Source organism: Neoarius graeffei, chromosome 1 (genome assembly GCF_027579695.1).
Source record: "Neoarius graeffei isolate fNeoGra1 chromosome 1, fNeoGra1.pri, whole genome shotgun sequence".
Taxonomy (NCBI): domain Eukaryota; kingdom Metazoa; phylum Chordata; class Actinopteri; order Siluriformes; family Ariidae; genus Neoarius; species Neoarius graeffei.
The window spans coordinates 55350434-55368620 of NC_083569.1; the positions used below are offsets into that span (position 1 = coordinate 55350434).

The 18187-nt window shown below is 39.2% G+C and overlaps 1 protein-coding gene across 4 annotated transcripts in view; it reads left to right on the forward strand.

Annotated features, from left to right (window-relative positions):
* The window catches only part of LOC132894738 (ADAMTS-like protein 1), a 228547-nt gene extending 210434 nt beyond the window's left edge, over window positions 1-18113 (forward strand). For 2 of the 4 annotated variants that reach the window (XM_060934855.1, XM_060934865.1), the window contains 10 exons: window positions 1639-1849; window positions 2172-2351; window positions 2937-3090; window positions 3575-4580; window positions 4680-4834; window positions 12094-12190; window positions 12768-12954; window positions 15679-15788; window positions 16011-16231; window positions 16501-18113. In XM_060934855.1, coding sequence (XP_060790838.1) covers window positions 1639-1849; window positions 2172-2351; window positions 2937-3090; window positions 3575-4580; window positions 4680-4834; window positions 12094-12190; window positions 12768-12954; window positions 15679-15788; window positions 16011-16231; window positions 16501-16607 — 2428 coding nt within the window. In that variant the 3' untranslated portion in view covers window positions 16608-18113. Of the gene's footprint in view, window positions 1-1638; window positions 1850-2171; window positions 2352-2936; window positions 3091-3574; window positions 4581-4679; window positions 4835-12093; window positions 12191-12767; window positions 12955-15678; window positions 15789-16010; window positions 16232-16500 lie in introns of those variants that run through there. The other 2 variants (XM_060934859.1, XM_060934871.1) reach the window with 2 other exon arrangements.
* Window positions 18114-18187: the final 74 nt, after the last annotated feature.

An 18187-nucleotide genomic window follows, 5' to 3' on the forward strand; every position in this document is an offset into this window, starting at 1 on the left:
CCTCCTAGGTCAGGAAATGAAGGCTATGTTGTAGCAATGCATTCTGGGATTTAAAAAAAAAACCTATCAGCATTTAAACTGTGCTAAAGAATCCACTATGATGCCAGGTTTATTCATTCTGTACACAGCTATGAGCTATGTACAGAATGGTACATAGCTCATAGCTAGTAGGGACTAGTCTTTGCCTCTGAGGCTCATCTGCCATAAACATTTTCTGGATCCATCATTAAACCAGCCTCTCATTTTCATTCAGCTGTGTTCAGGAAAAGGAAACCGACAAAGAGTGAAGTTGTGCTTTTATGTGATATGTGTTCAAAGTTTATTACGAGCACTAATGCATGTATTGCTAAGACTAAGATAAGAAATTCTTGGTAAACTGTAAATAACCGATAATGGAGACACCGGCTTAAGTGTTAAATTACTGTCTTGTGTATTTTACAGATGGCAGTGAGAATAGATACGTTAAAGCATTAAAGTCCCTGGGGTTTAAATATTCAAATCCTTTTGCAGAATGCAAAGTAGCAAATGTGGTGGTCTGCGGCTGGAAAATCTACACCACCCACCTATGAGATAACTTGCTGTGCTGTGCTTCCACACCTCATGCCATAGACGTAAAAACCTCGAGGCCTTCTGCCTTTTTCCAGTCTGTTTTTCCAAGTGTTGCTTTTGTTTTCAAGCACAACAAACTTTGTGTTCTGCTTGTTTCCTTTGGCCACTGGTAGTCCGTAACTGGGCCTCAACACAGCCTCCAATGCTTTGGTTGCTTTCCTCATAAAGGGAATCTGCAGCTTTTCTCCTCCAGCCTGAACTGTCATATCATCAGGGGAGACCCAGACTGGCTGCCAGGCTGCAGGGGTGTCCTGCTGGGCTTGAGCTAACCGCTGGTGGTCTTGGTGTATTGGAGGTGCTCGTCTATTCCAACTTCAGTTGTTACTACCATCCGAGTTAAAGAGGTGGCTCTAAGGTCAAAGGCACCAGTGGGACCGTAATCTCCTCAATGCTGTGACTATGTGGATATTTGATCGTGTCAAATGGGAACCTCATTCTGGAACCGCATGGCTTGAGTTTCTGTGACAGTATACAGAGTTTCTTTGAAAATATGACTCAGTTTATGAGCATTTGTGATAATTGACAAAATATGTAAACAAAGCAAGCAAACTAAATCTGTTTATCATTGAAGTCATTTTGAAATTTGGGCTCACCAACTCAGAAGATTTGTCCCCGTTATTTTTATTTAGTTACTTATTTTAGTCTAGTAGGGAAGACTTTGGGCACTATGAAATGGCATGGAATTATATCAAAACAGATGTGAAACTATTGTCTGTTACAAGTAACTTTGCACACCTTTGGCATTCTCTCACCCTGCTTCATGAGGAGCCACCTGGGATGCTTTTCCAGTGAGGTTCCCACATATGCTGCCACTTGTTGGCTAAATGAAAACCACTTGTTGGATGGAGCGCAAATATCTTTCTTTTTTCAAAATAAATTTGTCCATTTTGTTTTGAAAATAAATGAATAAATAGCCATCGCTTTCAATATACTTGCCTTCGAAACAGCATTCAAGAATCGTCCTTTAGATCAAAATGAAAAACATGCATATATTTGCAGTCCTTTGACTGGTTCTGTATGTCTGTCCAGGTGGGAACTGGAGGCTTGGAGCTCCTGTTCAGCAACATGTGGTGTTGGCCTCCAGACCCGAGCTGTCACCTGCACACTGAAAGTAAGCGCGCACAGTAACCACACTGAGAGGGTCAAAGATGAGAAGTGTTGGCAGCCCAAGCCCTCCTCTGTGCAGGCCTGTAATCGTTTTGATTGCCCTCCCATGTGGGACCCACAGGAATGGAGTCAGGTATGATATAAAAAACGGTCGTGTCTTGCAGAATTCTCAAAGGGGTGTGGTGAAACAAAATAGCAATACCATATGTTTGAAAATGACTCTTGCAGCATCTTTTTCAATGTAACGACACGTCTAATGATATGTATGCCTTGCACACGATTATTTGGTCAAACTTGACTTGACCCCATAGCAATATCAAGCAGCATATTAATACAAAGCCTTCTTGTAATTTCCCAGAGTGCACTGTATGATAGAAGTTTGGCTTTTTATTTAGGTCATAGCCCTGGCAGCCAATGCAAAGTGAGTTCAATTAGAAATCTTGGTCTCTGCACAGTGTTCTCATACATGTGGAGGTGGCCATCAGAAGAGGGACGTTATCTGTAAGCAGCGAATGGCAGATGGAAGTGTGTTGGAGTTACCTGAAACCTTCTGTCCTTCTTCAAGCTTGCCCACAATGCAGCCCTGTGGCCAAATATACTGCCCTGCTCAGTGGGTCTTCTCAAATTGGACACAGGTCAGAAACATATCTCATAGAGAAACTGATCTCATGTTCCTGGTCAGGTTTCAAAATTCTGTCGACCATATTATTACCGTTCATTCTTTTCATGCAGCTACAGAGTTCATGTTGTTTTATTGTGTGTTTTGTGTACTGAGTGTCACACTTAAATGCTCTTGGCAAAGTTATCACTTCATAAATTGTTACGCTTTTAGGATGACTTCACTGGCCTCACCAAGGTTATGTTACCTTTATATTAAGCACAGGTTTATATTCCATTTTGCGGTTTTCTGTCACACTCACTTGACAGAAAAGTGTTCAAATGTTACACGAGGATATGTTGCATTGTTGTGATGTGGATGGATCCAACACCAGTTGCTTCTTTCACCTTTGTTCCTTGTGAGATAAATTCATCTGGCTGATGAATGACGGATGTCGTTTTTGCTTATCAGAGTAAGGGAACGCTTGCAGCCATTGGTGAGCAAGCACACAGTTCATGCCAGGGTTAACATAGCAGCTCCTGACAACAAGTTATCTATGTCAGAGTTACTGACTGTGGTCATCAGTGTATCATGAATCACTGCTTATCTGTTGTTTGTTCAGTGTTCAGCAACTTGTGGAGAAGGGACCCAGAGGTTGCTAGTGGTGTGCAGGAGGCTGGGGCCGAATGGACAGTACCAAACTCTGATTCCAGAGGCCTGTGCTTCTGTTCCAAAGCCCTCGACAGTTCGATCATGTTCCTCTGGACCCTGTGAGAGTAAGAGAACTTTGGCTCTATGCCAGCTCCTTTTTCAGATTGCAAAATTCAGCACACGTTAAAACATTCCAGTCTGACTGTGATGAATCTGCAATGAGCCTAGGTTAAGACATATGTGCTGTTATTTATCACTCCATTGTCTAAGGCTTATTTATTTATTAAATTGTTTATTTTGTTGTTCACATTAGGAGCCAGAAAATGTTCTACGAGGCATCTAAATATGTTATTCATTGGGCTTTTGAAAATAAGGCAGTAGATAGCAGGAGACATGTATAAAGTGCAAAAAGTCAGAGCACTAAGGGAGCAATATAAGGAAAATCCAGTGGGCTGATAGAGAAAGTGGAATTGCAGGATAGCAGTGCCAGAGAATTCTCTTTGCTCTTTGCTCCAACAAAACCTTTGGGTTATTTGTCTCCTTTTTAAATTTAGTCGGTGAATCAGCAGATTTTATTACAGTAATGGGACCTGCATGTTTTGTTTACAGAGACTTTCAAGCCAGTAGCTGCAAAACCAGATCCTGCTATTTTGACCCAGAGGAAGGTCTATATTCAATGGAGGAAAGGCCCAAAATTACATTTTGTAGTTGGTGGATATGCTTACTTACTTCCATGGACATCAATCGTGTTGAGTTGCCCAATTCATCATTTTCGTAAAGGACATGTTCGTTGGTTAAAGGATGGAAAACCGCTGCCACTACTGCCTCATGTTTCCATATCTCATATGGGATACATCAAGATCCAGCAGATCCATGCCTCCGATGCAGGGATATATACTTGTATTGCTGGCCAGGCACAGGAAAATTTTGTCCTCAAACTTCTTGGAAGCAAGAAGACGAAGGTGTCAGTTCCAGAAGCTGACGTCTGGACAACAGATGGCGGCAAAAACTCAGCAAAGTCTTACCAAATATCATCTAAAGAGAAAGAGGTTCTTGCATTTAATCGCTATGATGTTGTTGTGCAGCACTTGCTTAATTTAAAGGGTTTGTCCCTAGAGACATATGTATCTAAAGAAATGCTGGACGAAGATGCAGTTTTTGATCCTCAGAGCCCTCAGTTGCTGGTGGCAGACATGGAAAAACTTGATGAGATAACCCGTAACTTATCTGGTGGCCTCCAGGGCACACTAAAGGAAGAACTTATTACTCAGCTGTTAGAGGAACTAGCCAAGAAGACTGGTGAAAACAACGATTCCACCTTGGAAGCCCATGAGAAACAAGAATTCACAACTCCGGAGTATATTTCTAGAGGAACTGATTTAAGACTGGCTTCTCAGTCCACCAGGCAGTGGAAAGGACCTCTCAGAAGCCCAGTGATTGTACAGAAATTTTCAAAAGTCTACAAGTCCTCTCATGAAATAGTGACCAATGCTGGTAGTTTTGTTGTGGTCCCAAGGCAGGCCATGAGAGTGGAGCTTAAATGTGAAGTTCAGGGCAACCCAAAGCCAGTAATGATTTGGACAAAAGAGGGGATGGAGTTAAAAAATGGCAGCAGGTAAGAATAGACATTGAATGCTTTTTGATAAAAAATTAGCGTTAAAACACTTTTGCACCACTAGAGCATTTTGACAATCTGCTTTTATATTGCTTTCAGTAGTTTCGTTGTTCTGTGTCGTGGCAGAGTAGGCCTGATGCCAGACAGTTCCCTGTACATTGACGTTCCCAAGGAGACTGATTTTGGAGTTTACACATGCCAAGCCACAAACCACCTGGGGTCCACCTCACTGTCATTTCAACTGAAAAAAGCAGGTAAGAGAGATTACACAGAAACTGTCCACCTTAGTCTTTTGGTTGAAGCATGTATAGCCATGATGTTTTGTTCAAAATAGATGAGTTTGTGATGTGATGTCTGATTACAACTGTTAATGTTCGTTAATTGTTAAGCTTAATTCACGGTAGCATGAACAGGGCAAGTGTTTTTCATTTGATTCAACAGGTAGTTGAAATTAAACAGATTTTTAAGGTTATTTCTAATAAATGAGTGCATCTCTTATGAAATTCCAAGACGTGCCAGCCTGACTGTGACTGTGCATACTGTATACATAAGGAGGGTTTTTTTTTTAATGTACACCTGGCCAACAAACACAAGCTGATGGTTAGGAGGAACATCTAAAATTCCTCTCCACACCAATAAATAACTTGCTGGAACTCCAATGTAAGGTGTCAGTTGCCAGTACTGGTCGTGACATGTAGTGAAGGTCAGCCATGAGCCATGTCAGCTTCATGATTACTTACCGACCTTGTAGGCATAGAGAAAAAAGCACCGCCATTCCTGTTGTGCTGGACTTTCTCCCAGCATCCGTCAACAATTAAAAGATCCAGAAAGCCTTTCAAAGCAAATTAGGGTCGCGTACCTTCTAGTACAGTGGATAAGAGGCAGTGTAACTGTGAATTATGTTGAAAGTTCTTACTTGTAAAACATCATCTGTCATGAAAAGTACTTGGAGGTTTTGTTTAGTTCAAATTATCTTAATTGTATATGGATGGCAGAACTATTTTATATGAAACACAGTGGAACAGGATCGGCCTACTTAAAGATTAGTGTAGAGACTAGTCAGATTTATTCCTTATAAAACCAGGAGAGAACATTATTCCAAATCTTTATGTACTGTATGAGCTTGGAAATATAATATTCTTTAATGTTATAAATATATCAATGCCATTAACATTAGTATTATATTATTTAAATACCACTGATTAAACACTAGGGCGGCACGGTGGTGTAGTGGTTAGCGCTGTCGCCTCACAGCAAGAAGGTCCAGGTTCGAGCCCCGTGGCCGGCGAGGGCCTTTCTGTGTGGAGTTTGCATGTTCTCCCCGTGTCCGCGTGGGTTTCCTCCGGGTGCTCCGGTTTCCCCCACAGTCCAAAGACATGCAGGTTAGGTTAACTGGTGACTCTAAATTGACCGTAGGTGTGAATGTGAGTGTGAATGGTTGTCTGTGTCTATGTGTCAGCCCTGTGATGACCTGGCGACTTGTCCAGGGTGTACCCCGCCTTTCGCCCGTAGTCAGCTGGGATAGGCTCCAGCTTGCCTGCGACCCTGTAGAAGGATAAAGCGGCTAGAGATAATGAGATGAGATGAGATGATTAAACACTCACCGGTCACTGTATTAGGAACACTACAATACTGGTTCTCAATCCTGCTCCTGGGGGCCTCCTGCTCTGCATATTTTCCATCTTTCCCTGCTCTACCTACTTGTCTGAACTCATCAGTGGCAGTTTTGATTAGCTGAGCGTACCTGATTTAATCAGGAGCACGCTGATCACACTCACTTCAATCAGGGGTGTTTGGTTTGGAGCAAGGATAGATAGAAGATATGCAGGACAGGGAGAGGGGGCTCCAGGAAGAGGATTGAGAAACACTGCACTACACTAATACTGGGTAGAACCCCACTTTGCTCTCAAAATATCCTCAATTCTACTTGGTATGGATTCCACAAGGTGTTGGAAACACATGTTTGAGATTCTGGTCCATGTTGATATGTTTGCTTCACATAATTGCTGCAGATTTGTCAGCTGCCCATTCACATTGCAAATCCCCCATTATACCACATCCCAAACCTGATCTATTGGATTCAGATCTTCAGCAGAGCCTGTGCCTTCTGTAGCCTCAGATTCCTGTTCTTGGCTGGCAGGAGTTTCCTGATATGTTCCTCTGGTGATGAGTTTGTGTGGCCTTCCTGTCAGCTAAAATCAATCTGGCCATTCTCCTCTGATCTCTCTATCAATAAGACATTTCCACCCACAGGACTGCCGCTCACTGGAATTTTTTTTTTGTGTGTGTGCATGTATGTAAACTTTAGAAACTGTTGTGCATGAAAATCCCAGTAGATCGGCACTCTCTGAAATACTCAAACCAGCACATCTGGCACCAACAACCATGCCATGGTCAGTGTCACTGATATCACATATTTTGCGATCTCACATCCAGAGGTGGACAGTAATGAAGTACATTTACTTGAGTACCGTACTTAAGTACACTTTTTGAGTATCTGTACTTTACTTGAGTATTATTTTTTTGGAAACTTATGACTTTAACTTCACTACATTTGAGAGACAAATATCGTTCTTTTTACTCCACGACATTTCTATCAAGGTCCTCGTTACTCGGTACTCATTGTTTTTTCTTTTCTAAAATGTGATTGTTTTTTTTTGCAGGTGACACTGAGACAGACTATCAGTAATCACTAGGGTCACGTCACATCTATAGATTGGATAAAATCAAGTTCAGTGATTTCTCAGCAGCATTATTTGAACACGATCAGTTGATGGCAGAATGGAAGGAGGCGGTTATTCTGGGGAATGCACACACACCCATGCCCCATGAACCCATGTTTCAGTTTTCTGAAAGGAATAAAGATTTGTTTCGTTTTAAAAATGTTATCAGGACCTTCTTGAAAATCACATTAATAAGTGAAGAAGTTTCCTGTTAAAATATAAATATAAATAAAGTTTGCTTTGTTTGTCAAAAACGAACAACATCACGGCCTACAAAAACTCGCCATCCAACCTGCGGGAGCATATTATGGTATATAAACATTTTATTACAAGAGAAAGCTTGCAATGAAGTTGTCTGTGCTTTTAGAGGTAGTGATAACGTTGCAAACATAGCTATGCAGTCTGGTTAGTCAAATGACTTTCTATGGATTTGCCTGCCAAGTTGCTACAGCCTTGTCCATGGCTAACATTAACACATAGCTAGTTAACTTGGACACTGTTAGTTAGCATGTAAAAACAGAGTTATGCTAACATAACTTACGTAAGTTATAACTTATAAGTTACTTTACGTTAACTTATCTGAACTCCTTTCAGAAATATGTTTTAGCATAATCTTGCCAAATAAACAGAATGTAGAAACCTTTCTTTTCTAGTCGCATTTGCTACCCAATATGATTTCGAGTTTGAAAAGAGTTTGCTCACATGTCAGGTGGAGCTTCACTGACTAGCTAGCTTAATGTCAAACCACCATGATGGCACGGCATGGGTTCATTTTGTGAATTCACATTTCTGTCTTTGGTAACAGCATTAGGTTTTGTAAGCGTTGTGGCAATAATACAACAATGCATTGACAGAAAATGTACCTTTAATACTTAAATATTTTTAAAAGCAAGTACCTCAGTACTTTAACTTAAGTAAAAATTGGACTGTACAACTTTCACTTGTATCAGAGTAACATTTGACCAGTGGGATCTGTACTTTGAGTTACAGTGGTGCTTGAAAGTTTGTGAACCCTTTCTGCATAAATATGCCCTAAAACATCATCAGATTTTCACACAAGTCCTAAAAGTAGATAAAGAGAACCCAGTTAAACAAATAAGACAAAAATATTATACTTGGTCATTTATTTATTGAGGAAAATGATCCAATATTACATATCTGTGAGTGGCAAAAGTATGTGAACCTCTAGGATTAGCAGTTAATTTGAAGGTGAAATTTGAGTCAGGTGTTTTCAATCAATGGGATGACAATCAGGTGTGAGTGGGCACCCTGTTTTATTTAAAGAACAGGGATCTATCAAAGTCTGAGCTTTACAACACATTTGTGGAAGTGTATCATGGCACAAACAAAGGAGGTTTCTGAGGACCTCAGAAAAAGCGTTGTTGATGCTCATCAGGCTGGAAAAGGTTACAAAACCATCTCTAAAGAGTTTGGACTCCACCAATCCACAGTCAGACAGATTGTGTACAAATGGAGGAAATTCAAGACCATTGTTACCCTCCCCAGGAGTGGTCGACCAACAAAGATCACTCCAAGAGCAAGGCGTGTAATAGTCAGCGAGGTCACAAAGGACCTCAGGGTAACTTCTAAGCAACTGAAGGCCTCTCTCACATTGGCTAATGTTAATGTTCATGAGTCCACATCAGGAGAACACTGAACAACCATGGTGTGCATGGCAGGGTTGCAAGGCAAGGCAAGTTTATTTATATAGCGCATTTCATACACAGTGGCAGTTCAATGTGCTTTACAGAGGTAAAAGCAAAACAGTAAACAATAGAAAATAAAATTACATAAAATAAAGGGGAAAGAAGAAAGTTCAGTAAAAACAGCAGAATAAAATTGAATAAAAGTTAAGTAAAGTTTAAGACATGCAAAGACTATAAAAGTTAAGTAAAGTTTAAAACATGTAAAGATGATGATATTTATCAATTAGCAGAAAGCATCTGAAAACAGCTTGGTCTTTAATCTAGATTTGAAGCTGCCAACAGCAGGAGCATTTTTAATGTCCTCTGGCAATTGGTTCCATAGCTGTACTGCATAGTAGCTAAAAGCTGCTTCACCACACTTTGTTTTAACAACAGGTTTTACCAGTAAATGTTGCTGCTGTGATCTGGTAGATCTGATTGGGTTAGGCCGCTGCAACATATCAGAGAGGTAATTGGGCCCTGTACCATTTAGAGATTTGTACACCAGCAGCAATGCTTTAAAGTCAATTCTGTAGCTTACTGGAAGCCAGTGAAGGGACCTTAGAATTGGAGTAACGTGCTCTGTTCTTTTTGTTCGTGTGAGAACCCTCGCCGCTGCATTTTGAACCAGCTGAAGTCGTTTGATGGTCTTTTTTGGCAGGCCTGTGAAAAGGCCATTGCAGTAGTCAACCCTACTAGAGATGAAGGCATGTATAAGTTTTTCCAGATCATTTTTTGACATAAGCCCTCTTAGTTTGGAAATGTTTTTAGGTGATAAAATGACGATTTAGTGATTGCTTTCATGTGACTGTCAAAGTTTAGCTCGCTGTCAATGAAAACACCAAGATTTTTAACCATATATTTTGTTTTAATCCCCTTTGTGTCAAGAATAGTGGTAATCCTGAGTCTTTCATCTTTTTTCCCAAATAGAATTACTTCTGTTTTATCTGTGTTCAGCTGGAGAAAATTTTGTGACATCCAGTTGTTGATTTGGTCGATACACTGGTAAGACATTCAAGGGGGGCATAATCATTAGGTGATAGAGCAAAATAAATTTGGGTGTCATCTGCATAGCGGTGATACAAAATTGAGTTGTTCTTGATAATTTGTCCAAGTAGGAGCATATAAAGTTGAATAGTAATGGTCCAAGGATCGACCCCTGGGGGACACCACAGGTCAAGGACATTGATGTTGAGGTACAATTTCCCATGGTAACAAAGAAGCTTCTATCTTTTAAGTATGATTTTAACCAATTGATAACTTTACCAGTCAACCCAACCCAGTATTCAAGTCGATATAGCAGTATGTTGTGATCAACAGTATCAAAAGCTGCACTGAGGTCCAGTAACACCAGGACCGATGTTTTGCCTGCATCAGTATTAAGACGTATGTCATTTATAACTTTAATCAGCGCTGTTTCAGTGCTATGATTGGCACGAAATCCTGACTGAACGTTATCAAAACATCTGTTTGATATCAAGAAGGCAGTTAATTGATTGAAGACAATTTTTTCAAGGATTTTCCCGATGAATGGTAGATTTGATATTGGCCTGTAGTTGTTCAATACTGAAGCATCTAAATTATTCTTTTTAAGTAGGGGCTTTACAACGGCTTTTTTCAGGGATGCAGGAAAAATGCCAGTCTCTAGGGATGTATTTATGATCTGAAGCACATCTGTAATTATAAGGTGAAGAACAGACTTAAAAAATTTGGTGGGCAGAATGTCCAATTCAGATGTTGAGGAACTGAGATTTTGTACAGTTCTTTCAAGAGTCTCATAATCAATCAAACAAAATTCTGACATTGTGTTGAAATTGTCTGTCTGTGTCACTGGTGATTGCAGCTTTTCAGTTATTTGCAACTGAGATATATTATGAGCAATATTCTGCCGTATTTTATCAATTTTACCTTTGAAGAAGGATGCAAACTCATTGCATCCTTGCAAGGAGAAAGCCACTGCTCTCAAAAAATAACATTGCTGCTCATCTGCAGTTTGCTAAAGATCAAGTGGACAAGCCAAAAGGCTATTGGAAAAATGTTTTGTGGACAAATGAGACCAAAATAAAAGTTTTTGGTTTAAATGAGAAGCATTATGTTTGGAGAAAGGAAAACACTGCATTTCAGCATAAGAACCTTATCCCATCTGTGAAATGTGGTGGTGGTAGTATCATGGTTTGGGCCTGTTTTGCTGCATCTGGGCCAGGACGACTTGCCATCATTGATGGAACAATGAATTCTGAATTATACCAGCAAATTCTAAAGGAAAATGTCAGGACACCTGTCCATGAACTGAGTCTCAAGAGAAGGTGGGTCATGCAGCAAGACAACGACCCTAAGCACACAAGTCGTTCTACCAAAGAATGGTTAAAGAAGAATAAAGTGAATGTTTTGGAATGGCCAAGTCAAAGTCCTGACCTTAATCCAATCCAAATGTTGTGGAAGGACTTGAAGCGAGCAGTCATGCGAGGAAACCCACCAACATCCCAGAGTTGAAGCTGTTCTGTATGGAGGAATGGGCTAAAATTCCTCCAAGCCGGTGTGCAGGACTGATCAACAGTTACCAGAAATGTTTAGTTGCAGTTATTGCTGCACAAGGGGGTCACACCAGATACTGAAAGCAAAGGTTCACATACTTTTGCCACTCAGAGATGAGTAATATTGGCTCATTTTCTTCAATAAATAAATGACCAAGTATAATATTTTTGTCTCATTTGTTTAACTGGGTTCTCTTTATCTACTTTTAGGACTTGTGTGAAAATCTGATGATGTTTTAGGTCATATTTATACAGAAATATAGAAAATTTTAAAGGGTTCACAAACTTTCAAGCACCACTCTAAGTAATGAAATTTGGTACTTTCTCCACCTCTGCTCACATCACAGTTTGATGTGAAAATTAATTGCGCTCTTGACCTGTATTCATTGAACAGCTGCCACATGATTGGCTGAATGGATAATGGCATTAGCATTCAGGTATACAAGTGTTCCTCATGAAGTGTCTGATTAGTATACGTCAGTTTTATACCAAGTTATGTACAAAGTCAATATCTTAAAATCACAGATTTGTTGTGTTCGAATAAATAATTGATTTTTTTTTAATTCTACAGGAAGTGGCTGTACAGTTGCTATGAGCAGAAATAACAGCCCATGTTCTGACAATTTACAGTCATCTGAAGGCTGCAATGGACAACACTGCCCCCACAGGTATCACAGCAGTACTGCACTGCCGGCTGAAGCTTCTGACTTTGCACCTGTTCCTACTAAATACAAATCCACCTCAGACATTTAAAGGCCATGTGCCTAATTGTAATAATGTAGTAATAATTAACAGTAGTTGGGGGGGCACGATGGTGTAGATCCATTGATTAAAGAAGCTTGAATAAACTTGTAAGCTCTGTTGGTATTCATCATAGTTAGGTGTTTCTTGTGAGCGAACAAATACCTGTGAGGAAAAAAAAAAACAACAGTGAATTGTACAGTTTAGGGAATTAGGTTTTATTGAACTTTCCTATATTGAGCTTCCTGTCTAGTCAGACGAGTCTTTATTTTCCTAAAGCTGTAACGAAATAGCCAGTCCTCATTCAACTGTGACATGTGTGTGTGTGTCCATATCTGTGTCTCTGTGTAAAGTTCCATGCAGTCTTTGTGTATGTCATCCGGGTTAATAACTTCAACACTTGTCTCAACATTCTGCCCCAAAAGTAATATAAGAGGTAACGAAGACATCTAACTGCTCTCTTTCCTACATTCTTCCATAACCTTTCCTGCTTTCTTACCTTAGATGGCATGTGTCCTCATGGTCTACTTGCTCTGTAAGCTGTGGTGGGGGGCTACAGAGACGCAATGTGACTTGTCTTGGGCCTGTAATTCGAGGACGCTCTTGTACGGGTGCTGGTAGAAAGCCAACAGGAACCAAGTCCTGTAACACACAGCCCTGCGTTGTCTGGGCAACAACCCCATGGGGCCCTGTAAGTCAGATGTCATGAGAGTGATGGCAACTTAGTCATATGATGATGAATAGGAAAATATTGTGCTATAGAGAAGTGTTTCCCAACCTTTCTTGAGCCATGGCACGTATTTTACGTTTGAAAAATCCCACGGCACACCACCAAACAAAACTATCACAAAAATGTGTGTGTATATATATATATATATCAATGGGGGGATACCTCCTCAGGAAAATTTTGAAAAATAAGGCCTTAAACCACTTTTCCTGCAATCTGAGCTGTAGTAGATTAAAAAAAATCTGTTGTCTTTTTTATATATTTACATGAAAATATGTTTCAAATCAACAGGAGTATTGTTTGAATTCAAAATAAAATCACATTCTACATTCAAGGATATGGTTATAATTCATGATCAACAAAAATGACAAACTAAATTCACATTAAACTTAAGTTCTATTAATTATCAAAATGTTCATATATTAAATAAAATTTCTTAGGGTGACTGACCTTTTCTCCCTATGTCCTCATTAGTTGCATATGATTTCTTCAAGAAGTCTTTTGAAATATTTAAGTTTTCAAAACTGTCAGCATTAATTCAGATTTACTGACTATCATATACATGTTCAATGTATTAAATCAAACTAATGCTAAGTTTATGGGATAATGTCTATGTACACTTTATACAATTATTTATAGTTCACAGTCACTTCTCATTTTCATTTGATCATTTCGACTTCTTCAGCTTTTTGGCCAAAGACAAAAGCTCGTCAGTCCCCTCTTTTGTAAGAACTGTTGTGATTGGCTATCATGCGCTCGCCATCGATGTTTTGGCCAATTACATTGTAGATAACACGTATTCTACCGCGAGACTTAGCGAGACTAAAGATGGCGAAAATGGAAACATGTAACATCATCGTAGGAATGAATTACGCTTGAGTATCATGAAGGAACATACCCCAACCCCCCTCAATAAATAAATAAAAAATCTCAACGGATTTGGCATAACATAAAAAGGTCGATTTTTACTCAGAAAAAGCGGAAATCCGCCGAAAAGCGGAAAACTCTCATCCCTGCTATCGCTATCATCGTTGTCACACCTGAAGCATTACTAATTCTATTGTTTGAATGGCAACAGGTAGATACACAGGTTAATTAGCTACCTGCTGCCATCTGTTGGAAGAGTATTTAATTGTTCTGCCGGTCACTATACGTCGCTGGCATAGACGAACGAAGACAAATTATTTGCAGTAAATAAATAATATTCGGAACAATTAAGTGAAATTGGATAATGTCCCATGGTACACCTGATGATCTCTCACGGCACACTAATGTGCCGCGGCACAGTGGTTGGGAAACACTGCTATAGAGGAACAAAACATGCATGTTTGCCAACTCTTTGTTATCTTTAAGTGTAATAATCAAATAATTAAATCATTATTAGTAAATGTTAAATTATTAAAATAGTGTATCATTTGGAATGGATCTATGTACAAATTATACTGTGACCGAGGTCTTGAAAGTACTGAGCGAGGCCCTCTGGGCCGAGGTCAGTATTCAAGGCCGAGACCTTAAGCTGGTAAATAATATATTTATTTTTTTCTTTACCAAATTCGAACAGAAAACAAGAGCGCCCAAAAAAGAAAACCGAGCCGAGCCGCCATTTTGAATCCTCATTCACGGCTGCAATGCAAATTGCTTCCTCCTCGGTATACAAGTGCACGTCCATGGCAGGAAAAAAACCTACATTTTGCCGCCTATGTAGTCCCCTATTTATACAAAATTGAGTCATTCAGGATTCAGCCATGTTTTTGCTCGGCTTTAGCAGCAGTTAGAGGTTTTTAACTTTCTCCTGAAATGTTTTCTTTTATTTCTTCTTCCTCAGGGTAGTAAAACTCGCTTTCACTGTGAACACTGTCGTTATCGCTATCCATGCTGTAAAATTAATGCTATTATACTGAGAAATGCTGGCAAAATATTATAAGATTTTTGATAATCTTATAAATAAATCTTATTAAAAAAAAGGTAAATGTTGACAAAAAATGCTACTATGTTTGTTGTTGTTGTGAACGAGCGATTCGCCAGAGGTCCATAACTGGGGTCTGTATCGCGGGATACGGACCCGCTCGCCAGCCAATCAGAGCGCAGAATTTGATGGAAACCGGACCGCGAAAAAAAATACATGTTTTTTATGTTACATTTCCAGTACACCATCACTTATTTTCACATCGAGTTTTTATACACATGGATGAGTCCATAGTCTTAAATGTTTAAGACTAACTTTTTTTCATTTTCCCCCATTATCTGCCTTATTGTTGGTTGTAGATTTTTATGTGACCTAGTGAAACATTTAGTCAAAAATCTTTATTTTGTAAGAGTTCCATGTCCAGTAGTTAATTAATCTATTTATTAGTTAATTTGGTTTATTTGTAAAATAATGGTATATAATTATTAGTAGTTATACAAAAATGTTTTGTGCAGGTAATCTACAGTATACTGTCCCTGGTTATAGTATAAACCTTATTTGATGATAATATACCATTTAGTGTTGAGTTTTGATTTATAAAGAAGGATACTAGCTTAAGAATGATGTCCTCAGTAAGGTTCCTGAGGAAGTAGATTTTCCACTTCTAATGAAAGAAGAAGCAAGACATAAAAAAATCCCTAAATTTTTTTGGGTTTTTTTTTTTTTTTTGAGCAGTAAAATTTTTTTTTCAGTATTCTGATATGAATATATGCTTTATTCAGTGCCATGGACAGTGTGTTGGACCACAGAAAGCACTACAGCACAGGCATGTGTTCTGCCAGGACAAGAACGGCACTAGAGTTGCCCATCGAATGTGCAGCAGGCAAACAAGGCAAGATATCTTAAGGAATTGTCCCAAGTATACAGTATATAGCCTTATTTAATGTGTGTCTTTCATCATAATTGTTGAATAATTCACTTGAGTCCTTTTAATTCTGTATTGGGTAACTGTAAAGGTTTTGTTTTGGGAATCCATATATTGGAGGAAAGAATTGTACCTACTGTACAGAATTTACCTATCACAGTATACATTGTCCTGACTGTTACCTTTCAGGCCCCCTTCACATCGTAACTGCACCACAGACGCTTGTGCACTGTATTGGCGTGTTGGGCCATGGACCCAGTGCACTGCTACCTGCGGTCGCCATGGTTTCCAGTCACGTCACGTCTCATGCGTGCACCGCCGTAGTGGAAAGCCAGTTCGGGAATTTCACTGCGCCTGGAGGCCTCGCCCTGCAAGTTGGCAGCGATGCAACATTCTGTCTTGTGGGAGAGGTACAAATCATCCTGTAATTCAAGTTATGCACTGACAAGTCCAGTCAAAGCTTCGAGAATAGTAATGTGGCAGTAATGATAAGCAGCAGTGGTGACATACGAAATTCTGTTCTCCTAAAGCCAACATGGTCTCGAAGTATAGTACATGGGGAACTCTAGAAGCTTGCTACTGGATCACATTTTAAACTCATTTGCTTCTAATAAAAAATATTTCACCTCACAATACTAAATTACTATCAGTGTAATCGGTTGGTCTCTTGTGTTCACAGGTGATTGCCAAGACAGCACCAGGTACTGTGAGAAGGTCCGACAGCTGGAACTTTGCCCCCTACCCCAGTTTAAAGCACGATGCTGCCGGTCCTGCAGAGATACCTGAGACTCTACAAGGATAAAAGGACAGAAATAGAGACTAATCCAGAGACTAAGGAATACCTGCAAACCCACCACACAACCCAGCACATGATCCAACACCAAAGACCATGGTGTGTGATGGGATGGGGTCACCAGGTCATCTATTAATCAGCCCAATGGCGATTGGGGGGATGAGACTGGATGCAAGTTGTAAACTAATGAATACTGATTTTAATTTAACTTCAATGAAGGCTTTGATTTAATTGTATTTTATTTTTGGTTTACTCTTTCTTTGGTTTTGCATTTACTGCCTGTCTGATGGTCCAGAAAGATGTAAGACATTTTGAAATTCACTGGATTGTACATTCTAGACTCCATCCATATAAAATCAAAATAGCCTCTAGTTATGAATGAATGTCCACAGGGGTTTGCTGGAGCCTTCGATCTGAATCTTTTCAGTCAGTGTAACCCAAATTGGCTACTGTACAGCAATTGGAAAACCATATAGCAAAGTGTAAACTTGCTATATGTCGTAATCTGCCACATAAAGGAATGGTAGACAAAAAAAGGCAAATGTATATTTAAATATATCCTCTCAATGTAACTTTAAACAGGGAGATGGTTTATAATTAACTCGTGAAAAAAGCTGCACTAATATTATTTGGAAATCATAGTGAGATATGTTTCTGTCTTGGTAATAGGCAATTTATTGTGTGGCCCAGTATTACAAATGTGACTTCACTTAAAAGATGGGACTTCAGTGTATCGAAACCCTGATAGCTTTGCACTCATAATTTCCAGGTCCATTTTTAAATGTACCTGGATTTTGTTTGTTTGGTTGTTGTTGTTGTTGTTGTTGTTATTTGGCTTTGTTTGTGTTATTCTTTTATAAATTGAACTTGTCCTTGTTTTTGTCCAAGATTTAACCACTTTTCAATATAGTGTAGTTGTGCCTCGTATTTATCTTCCCTAAATAAGTGTTATTTGCATAGGTTGTTTTTTATTTCATTGAAAGAATAATAAATTCCCCTTTACACTCAGGCATATAGTGAAAAGAATTGAACACTTGTAGACAATATTAAAAACGCAATGGATCTCACGTGTGTTATAGTTCTTACAGTTGTGTTTTCAGCATAGTCCCTGAAAACCGGGCTCGAATTCTAAGCAATCATTTATGAGCAAAAATACTGCTGAAAATACTTCTTTTATGGAGAAAAAGTGATCCCTTTTATTTTTTACCCCTTTTTAGAGTGCTAGGTGTTTTCACAGAGCTATTTATTACTTTGTTTGATTTGTATAAGTGCAATTTGTCTGCAAATGAAAATTAATTGTGATGAAACTGTCCAAGCCTACATTTTCTTTGCCATTGCTCATCACTAGTAACAGGTCATTTTTGAAATAATAAAATGTGTTCCATTATTTTTTACTGTAACAAATGGATATTAGGTTTGGCACAGGTATACAGGTACAATGTACAGTATATGCCAAAGATACTGGTTTCATGGTCATTTACTTTTTCCAATAAACAGTATTTCCTCAACACTCAAAAGACCATATTTCATAAATCATGAATAATTTGTTTGATTTTGTACCTCAGACCTTACC